This window comes from Callorhinus ursinus, unplaced genomic scaffold (assembly GCF_003265705.2).
Source record: "Callorhinus ursinus isolate GAN/ISIS: 27379988/994484 unplaced genomic scaffold, GSC_fseal_2.0 scaffold22, whole genome shotgun sequence".
In the NCBI taxonomy this organism is placed as follows: Eukaryota; Metazoa; Chordata; class Mammalia; order Carnivora; family Otariidae; genus Callorhinus; species Callorhinus ursinus.
Window position 1 is genome coordinate 132,006 of NW_027397084.1, and position 26,651 is coordinate 158,656.

A 26,651-nucleotide genomic window follows, 5' to 3' on the forward strand; every position below is an offset into this window, starting at 1 on the left:
GATCATTAGAAAACACAGAATCAAATATATGGCTTTCATTATATTTCTGTTGGGACACTGCAAATCCATACGTTGGCATGAGTGTCACTCAGCAGGCAGATGGGGAGCCAAGACTGAATACTGAAGCCTCTAAGCCTACAGACCTAGGCCAACCCTTCCTGCTTATTCCCCTGCCAGCTCTAAACCCAAGAGAAGGAAGTTTAGGCAGGGGCCCTACAACGTGTGTAAGAGCTGAAGTCACAAGTTTGGTGTTTTAGGAACCAGGCAGGTGGCCTACCAAGAAAAGGGCCAGAGGTAAAGTCACTTCATCCAAGGGTGAAGAGTCTGAAGCTAGAGAGGTGGGAGCTGTGCTAATTAGTGCTAGAGCAGGGCTGAGCACTAAGTCTCCTAACACCCCCCGAACACGCCAACCCTCGGCTTTGGGTGCTAGCAAATACATGCCAAGTAGGTGTAATTTAAGAAAGGAAGGATCCACCCTCCAGGGATGGGGCAATCTGCCATCTACCCCCAAGACTTCCAAGCATTTCTTTCCAGGTACTGGGAGCCCATTCTGAGGAATTAGAGTAGGGGCCAGAAGGCATTCCATCCCAGCACAGAAACCCCTGTGGCTTCTATGCCCAATTCCAGAATACCCGAAACTCTTAAAATGATTTGTTCCAGGGTAGGGAGGAACATGAAATAAAGATGTCTTGGGCTAGTATGGAGAGCAAGGAAGAGACTGGGACTCCAGGAGAGAAAGATGCTCTTAGCAGCCCAATCCTGAGCCAAGGAAGTGGGGAAGGCCAAGGCACCAACCAGGAGGGTGGGACACAATGGAAGAGGGAGAAGGTGGAAGGGCCCAACCCTGAAGGCTCACTTCTAACAGAATGGGAAGTGAACCTCCCTGATGTACCAGGCTGAACCCAGACAATTTTCATCCTGGAAGCACAATCTACAAAACGCTTCCCTCCAACCTGCCCCCAGTGTTATAATTTGACCAAATAAAACCATTCATACCCACATCCAAATTTATCAATCTGAGCAAAATACAGTTAGTAACGAAGAAAGGTAATTTTCATATTTTATTATACAATATTGTTTATCATAGAAAAAGCTTTCATATCTTTTAATTACATACAAAAGCAAAGTGTTAGTGTTGCCAGAGATTGTTTGCCTGCCCTTAAAAAAAATTAACAACACCTGTTTGCAAACAAAATATTGCTAAAACTGAGTCAAATCCTTTAGTCTCTTTCCAGGCCCCAGCCCACTAATCTCTTTTCTGTACAGAGTCTAACACATAGTAGGGGGTGAATAAATATTCGTTGACTTAGTGGCGCGTTCTTTAATCCCCACTGTTTATTTCCTGACCCTAAACTGGATCTCGATTCATGGGCTAAAATCCTCCTGCCTCATTCATAGGGAGGCCCAGTGTCCTTTCATTGCCTTTGATACATAACATTGGTTTAGAGACACCTGCCTGAGGGGAATAACTGAGGGTTTCAGAGAGTGAAGGAAACCTTCAAAATCAGGCACAGTGACTCGGTAGAGACAGGAAGATGCTAACACAGAGTAACAGAGAGAAAGATTCAGGGATGCAGAGGCTACAGGAAATGGTGGCAGAAAAATGAAGTCAAAGAGACTGAAAACTCATACAGTTCCAGATAAAGAGTAAAAAGTTTGGGCACGAACATTCATCTTGAAGTTTCTTTTCCATTTTGATGTTTAATGATGGAGATAATAGCAGAGAGAGAGGAACAGAAGGCGAGGATGGAAAGACAGAGAGTCAAAGGAAGACAAAGGAGACAGGTGGGCAGCCAGGCATGACTGACCTTGAACCCTGGTCCTCCCCTCCCCTCACACCCACCAGGCTGAGCTCCTTAACGCTTCAGCACCCATGCTTGCTCTTGGCTCCTACTCTAAGTCCAGCCACCATCCCCTTCTCCCCCCACCCAAAGATGGCTGAATCACTCTTTACATGTGCCCACCCTCTCTCCAACATCCTCCACGAAGCCTTCTCACTGCTCCAGCCCACAATCCGCTGCCTCCCCCATCGGCATCTGTTCATCCCCTGCCCACATGCCCTAACCACAGGGCACTGCTGTTTTGGAGTTGGCCCTCAGCCCATGAGTGCACCTTGACTCCCACAAGAGCATTACGGGTTTGTCAAGCTCCGAGCCCTATTTCCTCTATCCCAGGATTCCCTGTAATACCCAGTCCGATGCTGGGTATCACGAAGAGCCAGTGAACCCGTGGACTGGACAGTCCCCAAGGAGTGCCAACAGGGCAGGCTCTAGAAAAGAGCTTCCGGGAGGCGTGTCACGCCGGACCATCTTCTGGGCTCCTGCGCCCCCTGCCGGCCAGGACAGGACCTGTTTGCAGGACCCAGCGGGTCGCAGTTGTGATCCTGACCCTGGGGAGGCTGGCAATGGCACCCTGGCTTCACGGTGGCCGCAGGCACCGTCGAAGGGTTCTGATGAGGTCGATGGGCACGGCCAGGAGCACCTGCTGCATTCTTCGTGGGTGACGGGGCCCCTGGTGCCCAGAGTGCTGCGGACCGCGTCCCGCCCCGCCCGGGGGGGGGGGGGGAGGGGGAGGTGCTGGGAGGCGGTGCTCAGAGCTTCTCGTCCAGCTCCAGGCCCTGGTTTTCCAGGGCGCCCCAGCGGACTGGCGCCGGGCTGCCACTGCGCGTCCCGCCCAGGTAGTTCTGGATGGCCGAGGCACAGTCCAGCCGCTCCATGACGGTCATGAGGTAGTGCAGCTCCTGCAGGCTGCCGTTCTGCTCCTCGAACAGCTCCAGGATGGCTGCAGCAGGGCTGCGCTGGCAGGACAGGAACCTGGGCCGGATGAGGGCTAGTGGGCTCGCGGTGGCCGGATCCACCCCCTCCCCCAGCGCGGGCCCTCATCCTGCTCTTACCTGCCTTCCAGGGGCCTGCAGTGGTGGGAGGGCCCGGGACCTTGAGACCTGAGATTGTCCTGGCTCAAAGGCTACTTCTCTCTAGACCCCGGTTTCCTCCTCCTTCACCGAGGGCTTGGACAACAGGGCCTCTAAGGTTGCTTCCAGCTGGGATGGTCTGTAATTGCTCTCCTTGTCCCCCACCCCAAAAACACTCTCCCCTCCTTCTCCCTCTCCCCCAGGCCACCACACCCTGCCCGCCAGTCAGGAAAGAGTTTTGCTAAACCATGGCTTCACCAGGACCCTCCCCTGCTCAAAAAACCTTCCAGAGCCTCTTTCCAGCACTAGCCAAGCCCATACTCCAGACACCAACCCCCCCCAGCTCACCCACAACTTGGTACTTGGTGTTGCCATTTTTTCCTGATCTCTTCTCCCAATCCCATCCTGAACCTTACCTGCTGTGAGCCTATCCCTTTCCCACGTTGCACACACCACACCCTCAACCAGCTGTGCTACTCCCTCCCAACAGAGTCCCGGCTCCCCCCCTTCCCTATCACCTCCTCCCTAAAGCCCTTTCTAATTCCCACCTCCTAGGTGGAGACCATCTGCACCCTCCAGTTCAGACTTCTGGTCAGAGCTACCCCCACGTCTTCGTTATTCTTGCTTTAGCTGTTTTGTGTCTCTGTTTTCAACTTGCTGGGCAGCATTGGATATATACAATAAGGCACAAGAAGCACTGCCTTTATTGTGTTAGGCTCTCTGGATCCCTTCCCACAGTGTGAGTTCCCGGATGCTGGAACAAGGTCTCATTTACCTTGTATTCCAATGCTTAGCATAGTTTTCCAGGACATAGTGGGTACTTGATAAATGTTTAATAAATAGGTGATTTTTAAAGCCACTCTGCTTTCAGCTGGGTCCAGCTCTACTCCCATCTCTTGGGTGAAGTCCTTCCTGACCACTGCACTCACAGTCTGGGTTCCGGAGCCCAGCTCAGAATTGTTCTCCAACTGATTGCTGTTGACAGAGACCATGGTTACATTGCCTGCATTATTACTACCACTGATTGAATTAACATACGCCAGGCACTCAACTACATGCTTTATACACATTATCTTATAGTCTGCCTTCTACCCCTCAGGGCACAGCATGTCAAGCACTCAGTATGTACCCAATGACTTACAAGTTAATTGATTCATTTTTAAATATTTATAGCACCTACTCATGAGCCAGGCATCATTCTAGGTACTGAGAATACGGTAATAAATAAAAAGAGCTGCTCTATTATGGGGAACAGGGTGGGGACTAGCCATTCTCTAACTTTTAAGTTGCTTCCTTGTCTGTGCTGCAGTCCTCAAGGTGTCCCAGGAGCCCCCCTACCCCAGTCTACCCCCCTCTCCTATCCGCAGACCTCGCCCCTCTTACCGGATTTTCATGCCACAGAGCCCCAGGTGGGAGGCCAGCCGACGCCAGTCATTGCCTGTGATGCTGTTTGGTTCCAACAACATCTGCAGTTGCTCAAAGAGCTCTGGAGGCAGCCTGGGATGGGGGAGGTGGGGTTCTCAGAGGGGAGGATCAGAGAAACCCAGTCCGTTCCACATACACCCCGAATGGTGTACACGGCCTGCGGGAACCGGGGATGGGAGGGGGAGAAGCCCAAATGTCCCACTACCGGCAGCAGCCCAAGCAACCCCACCTCACCTGTTGCATGGGGGTGGCTCAGAGACAGGGGGTGGTGCTGCCCAGGATTCCTCCTCTGATGCCTGGAATCTGAGGATTTCCATGTACTTGGTCTCCAAGCCCTGAGCCAGCAGAGGGTTGGGAACACACTTAGGGATCATGAGACATCCCTGAGCAAGAAACTGGGGAAGCCGCCTCCACTCTTCATATCCTTCAGCCTGTCACCCAGAGCTACTCTACCAGGAGATACAGCCCACTCCGCCTAGCAGCCCCTCCCCTCTGCTCCCCTGACCCCAGAACATCCAGCTTGAAGTTTGCTTCCTGAGCTCTTTGGGAGCTGTGACATGAAGCCCAAAGAGGGTGCAGCCTAAGACACCAGGAGAAGTGTGGGTGAGGTCACAGGGCAGGGGAAACATAGGAACACTGAACTCAGGCATGTGTGTCTCCTTCCCTCCATCCCTTGGTCCCTCCTTGCAGGTGACAACCTGAGAGGTACTGGCCTACTCTCCACTAAGGCACCACCATGGCTCCCCAAAGACTCTCAATCCTGATGTCTTCAACTCTTCCGCCTTGGGAGAGTGGGATATTTAACTCCCATCCCACCTACTCAAGCCCCCTCCTTGGCCGCTCTCCACACTGAAGAGACACACATCATCTCTCAGATGCAGGCAGTCAGCCTCGAAAGAAATCACTTTTCTCTGATATCCAAGTTCCTCTGGGCTAAGAGGAAGGCTTAATCTAGGGTTTGGTTCTTTTACCCTCCTACTGGATTCATCCATGAATAGACAGGAGTGAGTCAGGGATGAAGGGTAACTTGGAGGCCAGGTGGTCTCAGCCCCTGGAAGAATGCCATCCACCTGTTTGATTATGTAATTGGGGCTAGACTTACTGGGCACCAGACCCCTGGCCCACTTTGCCCAGGGCTCCCCCAAGCCTTGCCCTTCCTTTGCCCCTCAGCTCCAACTCACATCCTGGAAGGTGTGCATGGTGACGATGATCTCACTGGTAAGTGCAGAGCAGTCCTCGTTCTCATTGGCTACAAAGGGGAGAGGACGTAGCAGGTAAGAGAGGGCAAGGCCTGGCAAAAGGGAGCAGGAGAAGTGAAGGGGACCCCAAAGGCAGGCCTTTTGAAATGTGAAGACACTGGGCAGGACGCTCCATCTTTCTCTCTACAAAGATCAATTGTGGCTCCTCGCCTTTTAGAGGAATGAGGAGGCGGGTGAGGAGTGGTTGGGGTTGGGAAGGAGACAGGGGAGGAGGTGGACCAGATCCCCTGAACTACCTGCTTTTCTCCGGAAGCAGAAGGAGCGGAAGGGGCACTTCCCATGCCAGATGTGGAGATGGGGAACCAGCTGGCAACTGCTCTCATCCACATTCTCCCAACCTGGGGAGGAGGCAGAGCGGAAGGCTTCAGAAAGGGGAGTCTTCCACAAGTATTTGAGGAGGCCGACTCTGTGGCAGGTGTCATGCCAGGTGCTGTGGGGAGGGATGAGGCAGGAGCGAAAGCAGGAGGGTGTCTCAAGTGGATGGGAGTCCTCAGAGCCTGGACAGGGACCCTGTGAGCAGGTCTCCTAGCCCCACACACCTCCAACACACACAGCACACAGGCCTCCCACCTCCCATCCACGACCCCCGAAGCAGCCACGCATCTGGGCCCTGTCCATGAACCACACAGATATCCTCAGCCCTGTGAGCAAGGGCAGTGGCCCATGCCACAAAGGAAGGGGGACAGAGACAACTGGGACTCCTCCTCAGACACCAGCCCCAGCCAGGTGGGACAATAAAAGCCTCCCCTCCCCTCGCCCCACCCTGCATCATCCTGTCCTACCACAGAGGGGCCAGGGCCGAATGGACCACAGAGGGAGGAAGAGGGCAGAGCCTGGGGCTCCCGCGGGCAGCAGCAGAAGCCAGAGGTCCCCTTGAAGCCGTTGCCTGCCCAGGAGTCTCCCAGAGAAACTCGAGGTTCCCAGATTTCTACCCAGGGGAAGGCCCAGACCCCCTCCCTCTAGTGGGGCTCCTGCCGCCCTGTCTCCCAGGCTCCAGCCTCCCTCACCCTCAGAGATGTACTTGAGCTTCAGGCACTGGTCCCCTCGGGCCCCCGTAAAGTCGAAGAGCTGGCAGGGCCCGCGCAGGCGCCCACCATGGGGCTGCTCATTGGCCATGGCCCACTGCAGGGCACAGGGAGTGTTGTTGAGAAAGTAGATGCGCAGCTGCAGGTGGGACTGCGCCGGTGCCAAGGGTGAGCAGAACACAGCCAGCTGCAGCCATTTGCGGGCGTCCCGGCCCGCTGGTGCCTCCAGCACGCAGGTGTAGAGGCTGCAGAGAAAGACGGGGACAGGGACTGGCTCAGGGGAGGCTGGGACCCCAGTGCACCTGCCTCCTGGGTCCCACGGCCCTAGGAGCCGAGGAGAGCAGCAGAGAGCAGGTATAGAGGAGAACCGGGCGGGAGTTGGGCAGGTAGGGGGACGAAATGTGAGTCAGGTCGCGGTGACCATCACCGAGTGGGGAGAAGAGCCAGAAGGCCCCCTCCGGCATGGGAAGGCGGGAAGGTGGGCTCAGGGCCACTGTGCTACAGCAGGGTCCCACATACGGTTGGCCCTGTTGTGCTCAGTGGGAAGGAGAGGCCGAAGGGCCCAAGATCCCAGAAAGACAGAGCTAAGGACAGACATGAGATGGGAGGGGCTCTTTAAGAACTGGAGGGAACAGGCTACCCTGGACAATTCAGGGACAGTCCTGAACAGGGGCACAGGGTAGAGACAGGTGGGGATGGGACAGACCCTTCTAGACGGAGGGCTGGGGCGGTAGGTGTAGACAGGCAGAGAGACTGCCGCAGGGTGCATATTCCCTGGACAGGGCTGGAGTGGGAAAAGCTGCCCTACACACTAGGACAGAGGGACCAGGAAGGGCCACGGAGGGAGAAGGGATTTGTAGGCCATCTGGGACAGATAAGGGGCAGTGGCATACAGAAAGGTGAGGATGAGGCAGACCAAGACAACAGGCAGGAAGACCAGGCCGATGGGCCTACCTGAAGTGGGAGACCTGGATGCGACACTCGTCCCGGGAGGTGTGGGCCCCAGGCCGCCCCAGGGGCCTCCAGGCCTTGGCATCGAGCAGGGTTGTGTTGCTGCTGTAGGTACGGGCATGGCTGGGCTCCTGGGCACAGTGCTTGAATGTGAGGGTGCAGGGCTTCAGGAAGGAGGCCCCATGGGGGCCACAGGCCACCACGGGGCTCACCAGCCCCTGGACTCGGGACAGTGATGGGGCATCCAACAAGTCCCACACCAGGATCAGTGACACCCGCTCCTGGCGGCCCACAGCCACAGCTCCTGGGGAGAATAAGAGTTGAGATGGGCCTGGCAGGCAGGATCACCCCCAGCCCAGAACGGGCCAGGCCACAGTGGGAGGGGAGGTGGGACAGGAGCCCAGGAGAGAGGGGGCCTAGGAGAGAAAGACTGTGAGCTGGCTTGTGGCGTAATCCTGAGCAGGTCACCCCGTTCGTTCCGGGGCCACCACACTAGCCCATATGGGACTAGTGGGAATTTGCAAGAGGTGTTCTTGCTCCAGACATTTTCCTTTATTGAGAACTGTCATAACACACTGTGCATTACCACCAGGCACTTTACTTCCACCTGTCAGGGAGTTGTCATAAAAATATGCAATCTATCCATCTTTGGAGTCAATAAAGTCATACTAAAATACAAACAATTTTCAAAATTATGGAGATGTCTATGAATGATGCTCCCTTAGACGTGACACCCTTGTACAACATGCAATGAAGAACTATAGGCTGAGAAGGGAGAAGGTGCTGTTACCTGGTGGGATGAGCAGAGAGATGCCCATATCCTGGAGCATCAGGCAGCCACCACGGTGATCCACCTCTCGAGCTGAAAACACCAACAGCTTGTGCATCAGCTGACGGATGATGGTCTGGCCTTGAGTGGGTGTGTGCAGTTCCTGGTAGAAGGCGGCCATCTCCGGCAGTGTGGCCGGCGGGCACTGCCTTGAGGACTCATTTTCTGGTAGGGGAGTGGGATGGCCCACTGGCTCCTCTTGGCTATCCAGCTTCCAGCAGGCCCGCAGCAGCCAGTGAGGACAGTGCCATCGAAGGCACTGGACCAGAAAGAGGGCACTCGCCACAGGGACCCCCACCAGTAGTAGCAACTGGGCGGGTTGGAAGGAACTCTCATGGGAGCACATCCGCCTGGTCACTCGATGCTGCCAGTTCCCCTCACCCCTGGGCCAGCCAAGGCCAAGGACCTGGAGGAGGAAAGAGGCAGGGCCAGGTAAGCCTTTTCAATGTCATGGAGGCCGAGACTTAGTTTCCAACTGGCTGCAGTGAGAGAGCAAATTGTCTTCATTCCAGGGCATCCCCAATTAATACCTTTAACGAAACTTCACCTATTTTTGTGTTACTCAAGAACCTATCATGGCTCCCCATGGCCTAGTACATCACATTAAACTCCCCTGAGGCAGAAAGAACTTGGGTTTGGAGTTAGAGGATGTAAATTCAAGTGCAACCTTGGCCACTGGCTGAGCGAGTTTGTCATATTGCTTACTGTCCCTCAGTTTCTGCATCTGTCGAAATGACCCTCTTGATCCTCACAGAGAAATCTTTAAGTGGAAAAGCAAGTTACAGAGAACTAGACATCCTCCAATCTCATTAATGCAAGTAACAGAACTATATACAAGTAGAGATACATATTTATAGGTGTATATTTGTCAATCACAGAGAAAGGTCTGGAGCAGTGCTATGCAGTAAAAATATAATGTAAGCTTGGGTGCCCGGGTGGCTCAGTCAGTTAAGCATCCAGCTTGTGATTTCGGCTCAGGTCATGATCTCATGGGTTATGAGATCGAGCCCCAAGTTGAGCTCCGTGCTCAGTGGGGAGTCTGCTTGGGATTCTCTGCCTCTCCCTCTGCTCCTTCCCCCATCACTCTTTCTCTAAAATAACTAAATAAAATCTTTACATATATATGTGTGTGTGTGTATAATATATAAGTATATATATTTCATATATATGTAAATATATATTTATTATATGTAATATAATATATATAATGTAAGCCACAAATGTAATTTTAAACTTTCTAGTGGCCACAATAAAAAGGTCAAAAGAAACAGGAGGAATTAATTTTAATAATATATTTTATGTATCTAACCCAATATACTCAAAATATCACTTTGAGAGGAAATCAATATAAAATTACTGAAATATTTTACATTCTGTTTTCATACTAAGTCTTTGAAATCCGTGTGTATTTTACACTCACAGCACATGGCAGTTGGGACCTGCTCTGTTTCAAGTGCTCAGCAGCCACCCCTGCTAGTGATTTCTGTCTGGGGCAATGCAGGTCTGAGAGGACACACCCCAGACTATTCCCACCGGTCACAACTGAAACAGACAGGAAATTGAGAGGGTGGAAGGTGTGAACTAGGACTTTCAGTTTTCTTAAATTTTTTTTCTGTATTTGAATTTTTTCACCCCTGGCGTGTATTTTATATTAACTTCGTAATTCTTTTGAAAAGCTATCAAAAGTTAAATAATAATTACCACTCACAGTGATTGTGAGGATGGCATGAGATCATGGGAAAAGCATTTGCCGATGATAAAGCACTGCCCAAATATGTTTCTTTATGCCCCACCTACGGCCAGAAAGGTCAGAAGGTAGCTCCCAGGGACATGTGAAATAGAAGGAGAGTACACTAAGTTAAACGTGGAAGCAAAAAGAGAAAGAAAACCAAAGGTGGGAGCCTCCAGTGAGGCTGGAAGGAGGCAGGGCAAAGGCGGCGGGCGCCAGCTCCCTGCTCACCTGGTTACCAGTGGGGGCCTCAGATTGGAACCTGGCCCTTCCAGCAGCTTCCCCATACAGTTGCCAGACCTTCCTGAGGCCCTCCAGAGTCTACCGCCCTCATCCTCCCTTAATTTCCAACACCCTACACTCCTGCCAGGCTAGGGGCCTCACACCCGGCTAATGCCAGCCTCTGGCCTTTGCTCTATCTGTTCTCCCCATCTGCCTCACCTACCCACCTGGACCCTCTCCTGACCCTGCTCGACAGCGCCTCCCCGTGGCTCACCGGCCCTTGACACTCCCACCCCTCCAAAGTTTCTCGCCTCTGCCGCTGCCATCCCACCTTATGGAACAACCCTTGACTCTACGCTGTCACACATGATTTTCCCACTCAAATGAACATTTTCTGAGCACCAGCTGTGTACCTCTCACCGTGGGAAGTTCAATCTTGACAAAGATGATGTCTTAGGTAGCTCTCAGGAAGCTTCTGAGGAAATGTGATTCCTTCGCTCTGTAGCTGAGTTCTGGGTGGCATAATATCCTCTTTCATAACCCTGGGGATCCCCGTGGTGGATTCACGAGGCTCCGCACTAGAGAGGCTTCTGACATCCGTTCCTCCCCCATCCCTTGGCTCACACCCCGACCCGGAGCTGAGGCCTCGCCTCAAGCCTCCAGCTCCTTCCATGCCCACCTTCTTCCTTCCTTCCTCAGGGCCCACGAAACCCAAGCCCCTTTCTTTAGGTCCTCCCAGACAGGGGCAGAAACTCCTCTGTACCCTCAGGATTAAGGACTGGGGTGGGATCTATTTCCCCCCCGTCCCCACTGAAAACATAGACAGGAAGAAAGGTTTGGCTTTACTCCCTTTGCCTTAAAATGCAAACCTTGCAGACAGGGCAGCAGCGTGCTTCAGCCAAGCCCCTTGCAGGGCACACAAGTGAAGTGGGTGAGTTGGCAAGGCCCCACATCTGGTGGGAAAGGGGGCTGGAGCAGCCAGCCTCCCTTGGTGCAGCCATTCCAAAAGGTCCTTCCACATGAAAGATAATTGGAATTATAACTGCAATTATACTGGTTATCATTTCTGGAGTTCTACTCTATGCCCACTGTGTCAGAGCACTCTGTGTGGCCCATCTCATTTGATCCTCACAGTACCCTTGTGAGCTAGGTGTTATTTTTATCTCCATTTCCCAGATGAGGAAGCCAAGTTTTCTCCCCACCGTGGAGACGTATGGGAGGATATTAAGCTACAATTGAAGGCAGAGGGAAGGATGAATGGGGATGACGACCGTGTTCCAGAAACACTACCTTTCTCTCCCTGCCCCGCTTCCCCCACCCCAGGTCTCTCTTCCTTTCCACTTCTAGAGGAAGTGAAGTTGGAAGAGAAAGAAACAAAATTAAAGTAAAAATCAATGGAAAGACCTGAAAGGCACATCCTTGGTTCCATGGTGCAGGATGCCCCTCACCCCCCGCCCACAAAGGCGCCGGTGGCTAGCTAACATGAAAGAAAGGAGGGACTCCGCTCTGTTTCTGTAGCAACAACCTTCCTGGGGCCTCCAAAGACCAGAGTCCAAATCCCCTCCACCCCACTGGGTGGCGCAGCCGAGTCTCCCTGCCCAGGCTCCCAACCTGGAACAGTTGGCATACTGCTCCCCAAGGCCCCAAGGGGCCTTTCATGAGCAGCCGATTCATTAACTCTCCCCAGCTTCGCCCCTTTCTCCCAGGCTGACAGCTCTCCGAGCTGCTTGGCCCTCACTCCATCCTCCCCTTAACCCTAGGAGAAGGAAGGGTCCTGAATCTACAGTAGGGCAACCAGATAAATGTAGCCAAGACCTTCCCAGATCCATGCCTGCCTCCTTACTACCCATGGCTCCAGTCTGCCTTGCCCCAACTCCAGATTACCCCAGGTAGCAGGTCCCCCAAGACAACGGTCCTTTAGAATGCTATCACCTGTCCCTCGGGAGTTGCCTCCTCCAGCACAGAGATCTGGATTCCTGCTGCAAAGCTCTGCTCATGTCCTTTGAGGCAACTCTCAACCCTTCTGCCACAAAACTGGTTCTTACCAAGCCTACTCAAACCCTGCTAGCTCATTACTGAAACACATAAAAAGTACCGGGATGGATGAGCTCAAACCTGCAATGGGCAGCATTCATCAGCATAGTCTACATTTCCATAGTGCATACAACTGTCTCCCAGGTCCTCACACCCACTGGGCACTTGCCCTCTGCCATCTCCTCCTCCAGCAGAGGCTCTCCACACTCTGGTTAAGCTGGCCTGGCTCCTCCCCTGAGCCCCAGGTGGCTCCATTGCAATGCCCACCCTACCCCCAGCTGCCCCAGGGGGTGCTCACCTTACCAAGTAGGTGCTCCCAGAGATTGCCGGCTTGTCCAGGAACAGCACTTCCTTCTCTGAGAAGCAGAGAGGTCAGCCAGACCCGGTCGCCAGGCCAGCAGACAAGTGGAGGTGGGCGGGGAATCTGGGCAGGAGTGGCCCAGAGCTTCCCGGCAATGACCTGCCTCCCAGCGCCCTCAGAAGGGGTGGGGGAGTCTGTCCTGTCTATTGGCAAAGTTCAGCCAAGGCTGAGGAGTAGCTGAGGATGGCAGAAGTCAGTGGACTCACCAGTTTGGGTCTGGAAGGGAGGGGACAGAGAAAGAGAAAACCTGGGTACAGGTGAACCCCTCCCTACAATGCCTTCTGCTGGTGAATGGCTGCCCCAGCCAGAGGCGAGGGAAAGGGCAGAAGGTAAGAGGGGGGAGCCCTACCAGGAGCTTCTCAAAGGACAGCGTGCACACAAACCCCACAAGGGATAGGGTGAAAACAGGAGTTCTGATCCCACAGGTCTGAGCTGGGGCCTGAGATTCTGCATCTCTAAGAAGCTCCCAGCTGACGCCAAGGCAGCTGGTCCAGGAGCTCAGACAATGCCTAGTCGCACCGTTTCCCGCACAGAGATGAGAGGAGGCGCCGGGAGGGTTAACGACTCACAAGGTGCTGGCAGCATCGGGGTGTTCCCCTATCTGCTCCCTGCCCACACTCAGAGTTGGCAGGAACCCTGCACTTGGGGGAGAGCAGACTTTGGGCTGTTTGCCAGCCCAAGTCCTTTCATAGAAATTCTGCCTCGGAAAGATAGTGCCAGTGGAATGAAAGATCCCTGCAAAGATGGATTTTTTTTTTCAGCTGTTTGCTGTCGTACTCTTAGCTCCTGGTACAGCCTGGCCCATAGCAGGTATCGAACAAAGACTGTTGTTGAATGAATGCGTAAGCCCACTCAGAGAAAAGAGGATGTGTTTTGGCCCCAGACTATGGACACTGAACACAGGCGACTCCTCTATTGGCTGTGTACTCTCGGGCGAGTTACTCGACCCCTCTGAGCCTCCCTTCCCTTGTCTGACGAAGGCAGACAATGCGATCCACCACGTGAGGGATAAGCATGGTCGGTATTGAGCTAACAATCGTGAAATGCTTGCCACAAAATAGATGCCCAGTGAGTGGTAACCATTGTCACGGTGGGCACCGTGGGCTGGACTCCTGCAGGCAAGGACCACGGGGAACTCCCCAGCCCCCCAGGTATCATCTCATAGAAAATAAGTAACTGCCACTGCTTTCACCTCAGTTAATGATTGCCCAGCCTCTTGTCACTGACTGCAATGCCCCCCCCACCCCCCTCTGCCTTCCCCAGGGTAGAAGCCAGAGGATGGGATAAACACCTCCCAGGGGTGCCTGGTCCCCAAAGTGGAGAGATGGGGCAAAGGAACGATGGAGAACTGCCAACCTGGGAAAGGGACCTCATGAGTAAAGGACGAGCAAGGAGGAGGTGCTCAGAACTTTTATAGGGACGAAAAGGGCGGGTGTTAGTCTTTGCTGGACAAGGCTCTGTCTGAGTCACACAGGAGGCTGCTTTCTCCTCTGAGTCAGGAAGTTAGAGGGGTTTGTGAAAATCTGTCAAGCTCGAGTTCCAAGCCGGGAAGGAGCATGCCAACTAGACTATAACCAGAGGCTGCGTCCATGTAGCATGAACTCATTTCCAAGCTGCTGGTGCTTGCCTCACTTGGGGATAATCCCAGTTACAGAAAGGTCCTGAGGAAATCTGAGGGTCCCCCCCCCCAACCCGTGGACATAAAGCAAGTTCACGGGATGTGGAGACCACAGGCTTCGGTAGGCTTGCAGGCTGGGGCTGAGCTGGTCCAGGGGATCAGGCTCTTACAGAGCCGAAGCCTCAGCCGTTTCATCAAGGGGCCTCCTCCAGAGGCTAGGTCTAGCAGAACAAGGGGACCTCTCCTAAAAGGGCTATGTAGACATGCCAGCGCCACTACCCGTGTCATTGGAGAAAGACAGGCCAGATGGGAGCCTCACTCCGCCCTTCTCCCGTCCCCCACCCTCCTCTGCTTTGCACACAGCGGGTATCATCGGGCACTCGGCCTGGGAGGTGTGCTGCCTGAGGTAAGGGGAACTCCAGTCTGGGAATAAGGAGGCAGCAGCAGGAGGGTGGAGAACAGGAGAAAAGAGGAGGGGGGGTGCGGGAGGGGCTCCAACACTGGGCATAAAAACAGAAAGAGAGAGACAAGAAGGCGGTGATGAACAGATGGACAGTGAGGAGCAGAGAAATAGAGAGATGCACAGGCAAGCAGACCAGTCAGCCCTGTCCCCAGAACCTCCAGGACATGGACAGGGGCTCTTGACAGGAACGGATGGAGGAGGCAGTCACTCCAGGACACTGAGAATCACCGCATCCGTCTTCCTTGCCATCCTGGCAGTCATGGGGAGGAGGCTAAAACATCATGTGCAAATGAGAACGATAGGGGGTGGGGGGCCTTGGCTGGAGGAGGGTCTGTGCCTTGTTCCACATGCCGGTGACATCCAAGGCAACAAGCAAATGAGTGTGGCAACTTTTTAATCAAAGACCAGGCAGTTGCTTCCTTGAGAAGTCAGTCCACAAGAAAGCTGAGCACTTGTGTTGGTGGCTCGGACTCCCTGGAAGTGGAGGTGTGGAGGAGGGACCTCCCTAGGCCCTGAGGAACAGGTGAGACCTAAGGCTTCAGAGAAAGGAGCCCAGTGTCACTCAGCTAAGTTCGAATTTGGGCAGCAGCTCAGGCTGGTTGGGCCTCTTGGGTCTGCCAGTCTGGTGTGTCGAGATAAGCCTGGGGGCAGATGGGCTGCCCCATTCTTGACTAGAGAAGACCCCCAGGGAATCTCTGGCTCCTGCCTTTCTGAACATGGTCCTTCTAGGTGGGTTAGATCAGCTTGGCTGAGTTCAGCATAAGGCAGTGTCCCTATCAAGGGCCTGCTATGTACCTGACCAAGTGAAACCCACTATGGGAGGCAGAAAAGACAATCATACCTAGACCTGAACTCTAGGAGTCAGATACATGATGGGGGAAGGAGCCTTGCACTCAGAAGTAATTATCAGTACTGGACAGTATCTTCTGAGTGCCAAATGGGTGGTGGAGAAAATAAGTCCATGGAAGCCAGAGAAAGGGCAAGGCAGTGTGGGCTCACCGGATGGGAGCTGGCCCATGGTGGGGAGAATGGCATCTCTTACCAGACCTCCCATGAGGGACTCAGGCCAGGGAACTGTGTCAGGTAGGAGGTGGAGACAGTCAAGCAGGCCCAGGGAAAGGACTAAGAGGGAGGCCCACCACCATCGTGTTGTCTGCCTTCCTAGATTTTGCCTCTGTGAGGGGAATGCAGCCTCAAGGCGCCATCTTTTTGGCCCTTCCCCACCTGGGGCCCATCCTGCTCTGGCTGCTCACCCGTCATCGGATGTCTGGTTGGTACGACAACCCAAAGAAACCGCCCTGGTGCCCACCTCACAAAGTCTTGTTGGCAGGGTGGATCACCATCTACTTTGTCATGGGGTGAGCACCCATTTCTCATACCATGGCCCTGGTACCTGCTAGGGTGGGAACAAGGGCCCCCGTTCCTGAACTACTGCCGCATTCTGACCTCCGAAGTGATGGCACGCCATCTTGCCTCTTATGGTGGGTCCCCTCCGTGCCTGCCTAGGATTCCAGCCAGCTGTGTTCCTCCCCTTCTCCAAGTTTCCCCATTGCCTCCCCCACCTCATCGAGCTGGGCTCCTCCCACCACCTCCCCGCTGGCCCTCAAGTGATGCTTAGACACTCTTGCTCCCATTTCAGCCCACACGGCTTCCTTTAGGTAACCAAGTGTCCTTATGCCAGAGGACTTCCTTCATTTGCCATGAAACACCCTCCCTCTGAGTGTTCTGCCACCATCTCTCCACAGCTATGCCTCCTACCTGGTGTGGAAGGACCTGGGAGGGGGCTTTGGGCGGCCCCTGGCCCTGCCTCTCGGCCTCTATGCTGTGCAGCTCGCCGTCAGCTGGGCTGTCCTGATTTTCTTTTTCGCAGCCCACACCCATGGTCTGGTAAGGCATGCAGTGGAAGCAGTGTAGGAGCAAGTGAGACCACTGCCCCCCCCCCCCCAGAGCAGATAACACAGTAGACCAATCGATTGCAGGCAGGTTAATGGGTGGGCGGACTTCTCTGAGCTCCAGTTGAGTGCCCAGACCTCAGCAACTTGGCTCACAGGGTCCAGGGTGCTGCAGGAAAGAAGAGGGTTCAGTTCTCAGGGCAGCCTGCCTCACTGCCCTGCCCGCCCCACCCATCCCCCCAGGCCCTGCTGCACCTGCTACTGCTTTACGGACTGGTGGTGAGCACAGCGCTGATCTGGCATCCCATCAACAAGTTGGCCGCCGTGCTCCTGCTGCCTTACCTGGCCTGGCTCACCGTGACCGCTTCCATCGCCTACCGCCTGTGGAGGGACAGCCTCTGTCCTAACCATCAGCCTCAGCCCATGGGGGAGAAGAGTGACTGAGGCACCAGGGACAGGAGAGGAGGGAGGATGGCCAGGGGAGGGGTAGAAGAGAACGCAGGCAGGGCTGTGGGGCTATTTGGGAGAGAGGGGAGGAGGGGGACGGGGGGCCAGGGATTGATGAATCCCTGAAGATGACTCGGCCCAATGTGGTCACTGTCCTGGTTCCCCTCGTGCCAATTTCCATTCGATTTCAGAAACAGAAAAGGGAGGGAGGGGAGCTTATTTTACCACTTAATATAAATTAATTAATCCTGTATTAATAAAGTAACTTAGTAATATCCATTAATAAAATCCTTTACTAACTTTGGGTACGATATGAAGTGCCTATCTGGGAACACGAAGCCTGGGGCTGCCGAGCACGGTTAGACGCATCTGTGCACGTGTGGGAGTGCGTGTCCGTCAATGCGTGCAGGAGCGCGCACGGCCAGGGGAGGGTGGGCGCGCCGTCCCCGCTCCACCTGGGCGCCCTCCGAATAGGGCCGGGGTATTTAGGACTTGGACTTTCAGTTACCTGGAACACAAAGTCTTTTTGAAAGGTTCTATAAAAGCAAAACGGAAAAGTAGATAGAGTAAGAAAAAGATACAGATTATATGTGTCAGGTTTATATATTATATTTTATTTTAGAATAGTTTAATGTTATTTCGTCGGATTTTAATTAATATATTAATAACAATAATATAATATGTATAATAGATCATATTATATTACAGTTATTATAATAATATTATACTACGGTTATGCAATATACTGTACTTTATATATGTCATATTAAGACCTTATGCAATTATCTCTGATAAAGGAGGATTATAGCTCATTTTTTATTTTTGTTTTCATATACTTTTTTATTATGAATTTTTAAAAATCAATTAATGCCTATTATAATAAGAAAAAACATTGGGAAAAAGAGATGAACCCCTCAGTGCTGATAAGTGATTTCTGCAGGAGCTTCTTGCCCAGACTTCTCTCTTTCTACATCTTCTCATTGGCTTCTTTATTTTTGTCTCTTCTCTACTATTGTTTTATTCTCCTCCTGTTTTAAGGCCCTGGTGGTAGCAAGGGTAGCAGTGACTGCCCCTGGGGCTGCCTCCCCCAAAGCCCAAACAAAGTCAGCTAGAAGGCCCAGACACCCTGCACAGGAGATTTTGAAGCGACTGACCACTCTCTAGAGATGGAGCTGGGCATCAGTGTTTTTAAAACTCCCCAGGACCTCCTGCAGCCCACCTGAGAACCATTGCTGAGTGCTTCGCAGAGCCACTAGGGAGCTTATTACAATGCATGTTCCTTTGACCCCACCCGTGCGTGACTTTTGGGGTGGGCTCCAGGTATCTTTATATTTAACAAGCTCCCAGCACTTGTGTCAACTTTCACTAAAAATTGAAAGCTCCAGGTATGGATGGTCTCTCAGGGCTCTTTTCACTTTGACAAACTGATTCTGTGACCTGAGTTCTGGGTGGAGAACCAGCTATGACCTCTCTGGTGGGGGCCAAGGACCACACAGGGAAGAAGCCAGAAGGACATCGTTCAAGGAGACCGGCTCTTTCTGGAGCCACCAAAGGAGAACAGGCAAGAAGGAATCTGCATCCTCTCTGCCTCCAGAAAGGGCATGCTCTGCCCAGGCAGGCAAGTCAGGTACACCCACCTTTGTATCCCCAGTCCCAGCGCAGCCCAGAGCACAGAGCAGGTATTCAGGTATCTTTATTGATTGGAAAAATGAACATTTCGTCCAATGAAAAGAAAATGCTGACCAGCACCCCACCAACACCTGCAGGGAAATCTGGACCCATTGAAAAAGCCTGTGTTTGGGGAAGGGCAGGGTCTTCATAGTTCTTGAAACTTCTCAGGTGGTTCTAAATGATCAGCCTGATTGAAACAGCTACCAGCGTGGTTCTCAAAGTGTGGCCCAGTGACCTCCCGGGGGCAGTTGTCGGAAGGCCTGGACTCCAACCCTGCTCCAGACCCACAGAATCAGATCATCTTGGGGAAGGAAGGCCATACAGTACTATGGTTTGCAGTTCTGGCCCTGGAGACAGGCCAGCCTGGGCTTGGTATGGACTGTCATTTACTAACTGGTAACCCAGTGCAACTGACTTCACTGTCTGTACTTCATTCTTCTCACCTGTGCAATGCCCCGCACCCCCCCCCCCAGAATTGGCGAGAAGAGATGAGATCAGTAAAAAGAGGTCTGGCACAGAAGAAGTGCTTAATGCCTGTTAGCTGTTCTAGGAGGGGAACCCGGAGGCCACCTGTTCACTAAGCATGCATGGTTCTGATTCACATGACAATTGGAGACCCATCTTGCTCCAAGACCCCCAGTGGTATTTCCCTCACTTTCTAAGAGTGGGGAGAGTGAGTGACCTCTCTTCAGGTCTGTGGGCTAGCCTGACCAGTGTCACACGCACAAAATGACCGGCTTTTTATGGTGCACGTTCAGGTGGATTTTGTCTTCACCTCTATCAAATTTTCTAAAGCTGCTTTTAGTTGAATTTATAACTTCACTTATATGTATAACTGTTTTAAGCATAGAAACATAATCTACAAATACTGATTGAGGGTGGGCTCAGAGCCACCACGCTACATGGGTTCTCAGCCCTACTCCACTATCAGCGGGTGACCTTAGGCAAGTGAACACCCCAGAGTTATTTGTCATTGTCATTGTCATCATCATCTCATATAGGCAGCATAAATATTTGCTACTAATTTTATTTGTGTTGCCAGCAATTCTAGAAGCTTAACTGATGCTCTAGGAAGAGGAGAGTCAGCCCAAGTCCATTGCATGACTTTGCCCTCCCCAGTGCAAGCTGATCCACAAACCCAGGCATCTAGATACCTCTAGTTTTGGACACTTGGCCCTAGAACAAAGCTTGATTTGTTCAACAGAGCGGTGTCCCAAGCCCTGGAATAACAAGACTGCCTGAAAGGGATGAGCCAAACTAAGGGGCTTCCTGGCTTTGCACAGAAACAGCCAGAAAGGGCAGGACTCCAACCACAAACTCTGTCCCCAAAGTCATCCTTAAAATTCCCTTCTGCAGGGGCGCCTGGGTGGCTCAGTCAGTTAAAAGTCCGACTCTTGATTTCAGCTCAGTTCATGATCTCAGGGTCATGAGATTGAGCCCCAAGTTGGGCTCTGTGATCAGTGAGGAGTCTGCTTGTCCCTCTCCCTCTGCCCCTTCCCCCCATCACGCGATCATGGCAGCAAGCCTTTTCTCTCTCTCTCTCAAATGGATGAATAAATCTTTAAAAAAAAAAATTCCCTTCTGCACCACTCCTTGGTTCCTGGGTGGGAGCCTTTAATCGCCCAGTCTCCCAAACTGCCTGAACCCCTTGTCCCTTCCCCACCCCACCTCCCAGTTCTGAGCCGCACCTGATGATGAGCACACACTGCCCTGGGCCCCTCCTAGATCACCAGTTACCTAGAGTTGTGCCTGAGTAGAGTCAGAGCTGCCACCTGTCTTTGCTAGGTGTGTCCTGGGATCCCACCATCCCAGTCGTGTGTGTGTGTGCTTCTCTGTCCTTGGGTGGTAGTATTCCATTTGCCTCTGAGTGGGCACATAGCATGTGAATATGATTCACTGGGTGGAGGGTGGCAGGGAGGGGGAAATGAGCTCCTCAAGGGCTGTGCAGTCCCCCCACCCCCGGTGTCTGCAGAGATGGAGCGCTGCACCAGCTCACATAGCACCCCCAGGACGTGGTACATCTCTTTCTACTGTAGCTTAGTTCCTCCTTCCTTGCCTCGAACCCTGCATTCTTCCTCCCTTTGCCTAGTCTGCAGAGTGGAGCCACAGAGGGGCGAGGTGATGTGGGCAGACCGATAGTGGACAAAGTTCGGTCCGCTGGGCTGGGAGGGAGCAGAGTGCAGACAGTGTTTTCTCTAGGTGTCCCCAGCCCCTCCTTCCCACGGGCAGGTAGAGGTGATGCCCAGGTGGAAGGAAGTGTAAGGCCCCCGGAGTGTGGCCAGGCCTGGGCCAGGGCTCCAAAATCTTCCTTTGGGGTGGCCACATCCATCCGATCTCCTGGAATTCCCCAGCACCCCAACCTCAGTTTCAGAGTCCTCCTCCTTCTTGCAGTTCTGGAAAACAAGGACAAGTCCCTTTTGTTTTAAGGACTTACTGCTGATCCTCTTTAGTGGCAGGCAAGTTACCTACTCACACAAAGCCTGACTCTGGTCGGGACCCCCTCAGATCCGGACCTCCCTCTTTTATGCTCAGGTAGAGTCCCTCGAGGCCCCTTCTCTCCTCCTAGCTTTCAAGAACCCTCACCCACTTAGGCCCACTCTGCTAGCGTGCAAACGGGGACAGGCCCTCTTTGTCACAACAGGTGCCTCAGTGGTATCTCTTCAGCTTCATTCGTCCCTCTACTGTCTGTATCTCCAAGATCCCCCAGCCCACACGGAAATTATCTGCCCACAGGAGCACCAAAGAAACCCCTGTCCCCTGTACCTGCACCTGCTCTACACACTGAGCGTTCTAAGCACTGAAATTCTCCTCTCAAAAGTTGATTCAGTTTATCAAATTCTCCTAGTAGGTTCTTTGGCCCTGCAAACACCCCCTTCAAAGAGGAACACTGTTAGTCACCTTCATGTGCATGGTTCTTATCAGATCACTTTCCTCAAAGACTTGAAGGGCCTGCTGCAGGAGCCGGGCGGTGCCGGGAGTGGCTGACAGGATGGAGGACCGCGGTGACCAGGACTAAAGTCCCGGTGTCACCATTTTCCCCTGGGGCAGCATGTTCTGCCTGGCAAGCCGAGCGTTGCGTGCTGCACAGGAGGATACTGAAAACCCTGGCCTGCCCTGCGAGTCTAGTGCCTTCCCTGATCTCAGCCTTAGACCTCTGGGAGACCCTGGGTCCCCTCCCCCCGCCCGGCCAAAGCTCTGGACACTCCGTGTTTATGTCAACAGAACAGTTGCTGGAGGGTGCAGGCTTCTGCCCGCCAGCGGGGTGTCTGGTGCCTGCAGCCCGTTGTTTGTGTACCTCGTCTCGGTAGTGACCGAGGGAAGGGCATGCCCGGGCTGGGTCTCTGGGGCAACGCACTGTTGGGGTCCCAGCTGTTCCAACACATAAAGCACCCACTCCATCAACACGCTCCCGAGGTGTCTTCTTTCACAAAGTGAAAATTTAAACCTTCCCCTGGTGAGGTTTCTATTTTCCACTAGGCTCCTCCTGGCCTTGACTCCCTTCCCAGTGAGGGCAGCTTAGCATCAGACTGAGACCCAAGGAATAGCTGTGCCTGGCCCTGTCCCTTACTCCTCAGCCACCTCCAGAACATCCAAATGTTTTCTGAAATGACCCTGGGAAATGGGAGCGGGGGAGGCAGGCTGCAGCTTCTCTTGGGCCTAATCTGCTGCTTCCATCCACTGCCATGAGGAGAGAATGGGGCCGAGGCCGGCAGAGACAGACTGGGAGACTCCCCTTTTTGGTTTCCATCCCTACTCACCAGCTGCTTTGTCTCTATACACCCGTACCCTCTACACACACGCACCACACATACATATATACCTGTGCACGTGCACCCCTCACATACTGACAAAGTCCCTGAAGAAGCCCTTCCTCCCCTAGACCCCTTCCCGCCCCTGCCCCCCGTCCTCAAGCCTGGCCGCGGGGGTCCTGGTAGCCGTAGGAGCTGAATGGTGAAGGGGCAACAGCATGACTCGCAGCACACAGCTCTTCTCCATTAGCTGCGTGACCTTGGCCAAGTCACTTAAGCTCTCTGGTCTCCAATTCCTCACCAATAAAATGAGAATAATAGTAGTATCTACTCCAATATCCTCGTGAGGAGTAAATGGGCTAATTTACATGACCTGCTTAGACCAGTGTCAGGCCCCCAGGAAGGGCTGTGCTAGTGTCAGCACTCCCTGTTCCTGAATCCCAGGCAGCATAACACAGTTGGAAAAGCCTGGAACTTGGAGACTGGCAGACCTGGGTTCAAATTCCAGCACCCGCCCCAGACTCCTACTGTGACCTTGAACTAGATACCTTATTTCTCTGTCTCCTCCTCTGCAGGGGGGCAAAGGGATAGAAACTTACCCAAGTGTTAACAGGGGGGTTGGGGAATGCCCGCCCTAAAGAATATAGCAGCTGCTGCAGGAGGGCAGAGCCAAGCTCCTGGCACCTGATCCCCAGATTAGCTGCTGCACTCTGGGGCCAGCAGGGGAAACTGGTAGAACTTGGAAAGGAGAACCAGGGACCAGCCAGGAACCAGGCCCCAAGGAGGTGCCATAAATAGCCAGAGCTAGTTCAGAGGGCCTCCAGGGATGGGGGGGTAGGGGTGGGGGCTGGAAAGGAGCAGTGGAAAAGGAAGCTGTCAGTTCTCAGTCCAAGGGAGGGCCCAGGATGCTCTCCCAAGTATCAAAGGAAAAAGTATATGTGGGTGTGGTGGAAGCCAGGGGTCACCTCTTCAGAAAGGACCAGCCTGGGTCCACCTCTGCCCCACCTCCCACCATCACTCAGAGTCAGGAAATTTTCACGACACTGTTCATCTTCACTGTTCATCTTCACCCCCACAGGAGCCAGCCTGTCTCCTCTTCTCATTTCCATCCCTTTAACCATCCTGGACAATAACTCAGATGGAAGCACTGAGGCCAGAGATGCTTAGTGATTTGGCCAAGATCACACAGTGAATCAAGGCTGAGATGGGGACATGAACATGGATTTATTTTTTCCCTCCCAATCCTGGGTTATACTTGACAGCCAAAATATCTGTGCCATATTCCCAGTCCTCGGGCGCCTGGGTGCTCAGTCAGTTGAGCATCCTACTCTTGATTTCGGCCCAGGTCATGATCTCAGGGTTGTGGGATCCAGCCCCCCATCAGGCTCCACACTCAGCAGGGAGTCTGCTTCTTCCCTCTTTTTCTCCCTCTGCCCCTCCCCCCGTCTCTCTCTCTCTCTCTCTCTCTGTCTCTCTAAAAACAAATAAATCTTGGGGCACCTGGGCAGTTCAGTCGATTAAGTGTCTGCCTTCGGCTAGTGTCATGATTTCAGGGTCCTGAGATTGAGCCCCTGCATCAGGCTCCCTGCTCAGCAGGAAGCCCGCTTCTCTCTCTCCCTCTGCCACGCCCCCTGCTTGTGCTCTTTCACTCTCTGTCTCTCTCAAATAAAATCTTTAAAAATAAATAAATAAATCTTTAAAAAAAAAAAAAAAGAACGTGTCCTCAAGGAGGAAATCTTTCCCATAGGGGGAAAGGATCCCTCCTCCTCGATTGCCTCCCCCCAGACCTTTGACTCATCCTTGGTTGTTCCAAGCCCCTCACTGTGGCTGACCCGGAAGTAGGAGAGGGACAAACACGCCTATACCGCTTTAGACATGTATTCATCAGAGCTGGCTGGGTGCAGCCCTGGAGATAAGAATTATTCACAGAGAACCTGGACTTAAATCCTTGTGTGATCTTGCACAAATCACTTCACCTTCCTGAGCTGGGCCCAGGTCCCTACTTGCAAACCAAGGTCAGCAATCCCCGCCCACCTGTGTGAGACGTGTGAGGCCTGAATGCGCTGATGCACGCCTGAGCACCTGCTGAGGGTGAAGACAGGGTGCTCCAGGCGAGGCTACACCTCACGCATCTCTGTGTTCTCGCTATCTCCTACCGTACCTGGCACGGTGATAAGTGTGGATCAAATAAAAGAAGGAAGTAAACTCTTTGCACTGAAATGTTGTATGTTTGTGGGATGTCAATGAATAATGTGTGTCCCCGATATATCAGCAATCACCGCCTTTTCTTTGTGGACACAGGCACTACTCCTACCACCCTGTGCTTGACACCCCGGGAAAAAACACCTGAAAAAAATCATCTCAGGATAAGTGCTTTCAGTAATAAGCCTATTAGGTAGGGTGACCATATAGTTTATGGTCAATACCGGAGCACTCTGGGGAGTGAAAGGGGCACTGGTAGTAATTATGCCTGGATGACAGGTAGAAACTATGACCATCCAGGAAGACCTAAATGCTTGGCCTCTTACTCATGGGCCTCTGTGCTGCTCACAATTCTCTAGGGAGAGAGCCCCAAATACTCCAGACTGACCTGATTCCTATTCTCTAGGCAGACCGTGGAAGGGTACCCTTCCTTTCTATCACCACCACCCAACCCCACTTGTGGCTGGGTTCCAACAGTTCCCAATGTTCTCAGGTTCCTCACTTTCAACCTCTGGGTGACCCTGACCCTAGCCTTCCACTGACCTGAGAATGGTCTAGAGTGTTTGCACTGCCCCAAGCATAAACACCTGTGGCTTCCACTAAGCATCCAAGATGTGAACTGCAAAAGTGATCCGTCCATCTTCCAATGCTATTTTAGCTCAGGGATTTTTCTAGGGGCTCCAGGTGTCTCTCATCACTTTCACAGGCTTATAACTGGCCCCTCTGCTTCTGCTCTTTCCCACCTTTGGTCTATTCTCAAACAAGCAGCCTGGGTGATCCTGTAAAAATATAAGGCAGACCATGTGTTTCATCTGTTCGAAGACAATGGCTTCCCATCTCCTTCAGAGAAAAAGTCAGGTCCTTGGCAAGTCCATAAGGTCCTACCTATCTAGCCCTTCTTTATCTCTCTGGCCTTTCCTCCTAGGACTCTCCAGCCGCACAGGTATCTGCTTGCTCATCAAACACAAGGAATACTCCCACCTCAGGGCCTTTGCACCTGTTCTTCCTGCCCTTGGACCATTTTCCCTTTACATAGCATATTTCCCTCACAACCTTCAGATCTTTTCCCAGTTGTCTGCTTTTCAAAGTCCTTCCCTGGCCACTCTATAAAAATACTACCCCACCCCTTGACACTTCTGTCCCCCTTACCTGCCTTCTCTCCTTAGCACTTAGCACCAGCAAATAGACCAGATAGATAGATAGATGGATCACTTATCTTGTTTATTGCCCAACCCCCTCAAGCTCTGGGAGGGCAAGGATTTTCATTTGTTTTGTTCTGTGCCATATTCCCAATACCTGAAACAGCACCTGGCATATAGTAGATGCTCAACAAATATTTGTTAAATGAATAAAGGACCAACTGAGAGGAAACATAGCATGGAGGTCAAATGTTTGGCCTCTGGAGTAAAAACGCCTGGGTTCGAATCCTGACTTTTCCATTTGTGGGCTGTATGGCCCTAGGCAAGGTCCTTAACCAGTCTTTCTTTGAGTCCCAGTTCCCCCACATGAAACATGGGTTGATACAGATTGCCTCCCAGGGCTGTTGAGAGCATTAAGTTTGATTTCACACACAAACCATGACCCTCTCTGCCTGTTCTCTCTCAAAACCTCTGAGCTTGTAGATGGCAGTATTGTTACTACTGGAGGCTCAGGAACCGACCCAGCATTATGCAGCCATAACAGGCAAATTCGCATCTCTTCCCTTTAAGTAACGACTCACAGTTCTTATCCTACCCCGTCTCAGGACCCTCCTTTACTGAACCCACATCTCCCCAGCCGAAAGGGTGGCGGGGGTTTCTTTGCAAGCACCCCATTCAACACAAGCCTCATCCTGCTTGTACCTCTGAGAGCATCTCTCCTAAA

At 52.8% G+C, this 26,651-nt stretch overlaps 2 protein-coding genes across 9 annotated transcripts; one reads left to right on the forward strand and one right to left on the reverse strand.

Annotated features, from left to right (window-relative positions):
• Window positions 1–1,046: 1,046 nt before the first annotated feature.
• UNC5CL (unc-5 family C-terminal like) lies at window positions 1,047–13,050 on the reverse strand. 5 transcript variants are annotated; one of them, XM_073904935.1, is made up of 9 exons: window positions 12,689–13,050; window positions 8,362–8,806; window positions 7,575–7,875; window positions 6,603–6,865; window positions 5,832–5,933; window positions 5,518–5,585; window positions 4,571–4,671; window positions 4,295–4,408; window positions 1,047–2,813 (listed from the first exon to the last, which is right to left on the reverse strand). In XM_073904935.1, the coding sequence occupies exons 2-9, from the start codon at window positions 8,744–8,746 to the stop codon at window positions 2,591–2,593; spliced, it is 1,557 nt and encodes a 518-aa protein (XP_073761036.1). In that variant the 5' UTR covers window positions 8,747–8,806; window positions 12,689–13,050; the 3' UTR covers window positions 1,047–2,590. The 5 variants fall into 5 exon arrangements, with proteins under 5 accessions (XP_073761036.1, XP_025746104.1, XP_073761038.1 ...); XM_025890319.2 differs by having other exon boundaries at window positions 12,684–12,765; XM_073904937.1 differs by having other exon boundaries at window positions 2,685–2,813; window positions 5,832–6,025; window positions 12,684–12,765.
• An 18-nt stretch (window positions 13,051–13,068) lies between these two features.
• Window positions 13,069–17,470, forward strand: TSPO2 (translocator protein 2). Of its 4 annotated transcripts, XM_073904939.1 has the most exons (5): window positions 14,028–14,144; window positions 14,728–14,770; window positions 15,993–16,185; window positions 16,573–16,714; window positions 16,963–17,470. In XM_073904939.1, exons 3-5 carry the CDS (start codon window positions 16,013–16,015, stop codon window positions 17,161–17,163), a joined length of 516 nt encoding a protein of 171 aa, XP_073761040.1. In that variant the 5' UTR covers window positions 14,028–14,144; window positions 14,728–14,770; window positions 15,993–16,012; the 3' UTR covers window positions 17,164–17,470. The 4 variants fall into 4 exon arrangements, with proteins under 4 accessions (XP_073761041.1, XP_073761040.1, XP_025746338.1 ...); XM_073904940.1 differs by lacking the exons at window positions 14,028–14,144; window positions 14,728–14,770 and adding an exon at window positions 13,069–13,075; XM_025890553.2 differs by lacking the exon at window positions 14,028–14,144 and having other exon boundaries at window positions 14,638–14,770; window positions 15,993–16,101.
• Window positions 17,471–26,651: the final 9,181 nt, after the last annotated feature.

Excerpts from the sequence above, each read along its gene's own strand:
- TSPO2 (XM_073904940.1), top strand. The coding sequence starts at position 16,013 with ATGCAGCCTCAAGGCGCCATCTTTTTGGCCCTTCCCCACCTGGGGCCC. Across the intron at positions 16,186-16,572 it reads ACCATCTACTTTGTCATGGG|CTATGCCTCCTACCTGGTGT; the intron begins GTGAGCACCCAT and ends ATCTCTCCACAG. Across the intron at positions 16,715-16,962 it reads CAGCCCACACCCATGGTCTG|GCCCTGCTGCACCTGCTACT; the intron begins GTAAGGCATGCA and ends CCATCCCCCCAG.
- UNC5CL (XM_073904935.1), bottom strand. The coding sequence starts at position 8,746 with ATGTGCTCCCATGAGAGTTCCTTCCAACCCGCCCAGTTGCTACTACTG. Across the intron at positions 5,586-5,831 it reads CTGCTTCCGGAGAAAAGCAG|CCAATGAGAACGAGGACTGC; the intron begins GTAGTTCAGGGG and ends TCCCCTTTGTAG. Across the intron at positions 4,672-5,517 it reads CCATGCACACCTTCCAGGAT|GGCTTGGAGACCAAGTACAT; the intron begins GTGAGTTGGAGC and ends CTGCTGGCTCAG.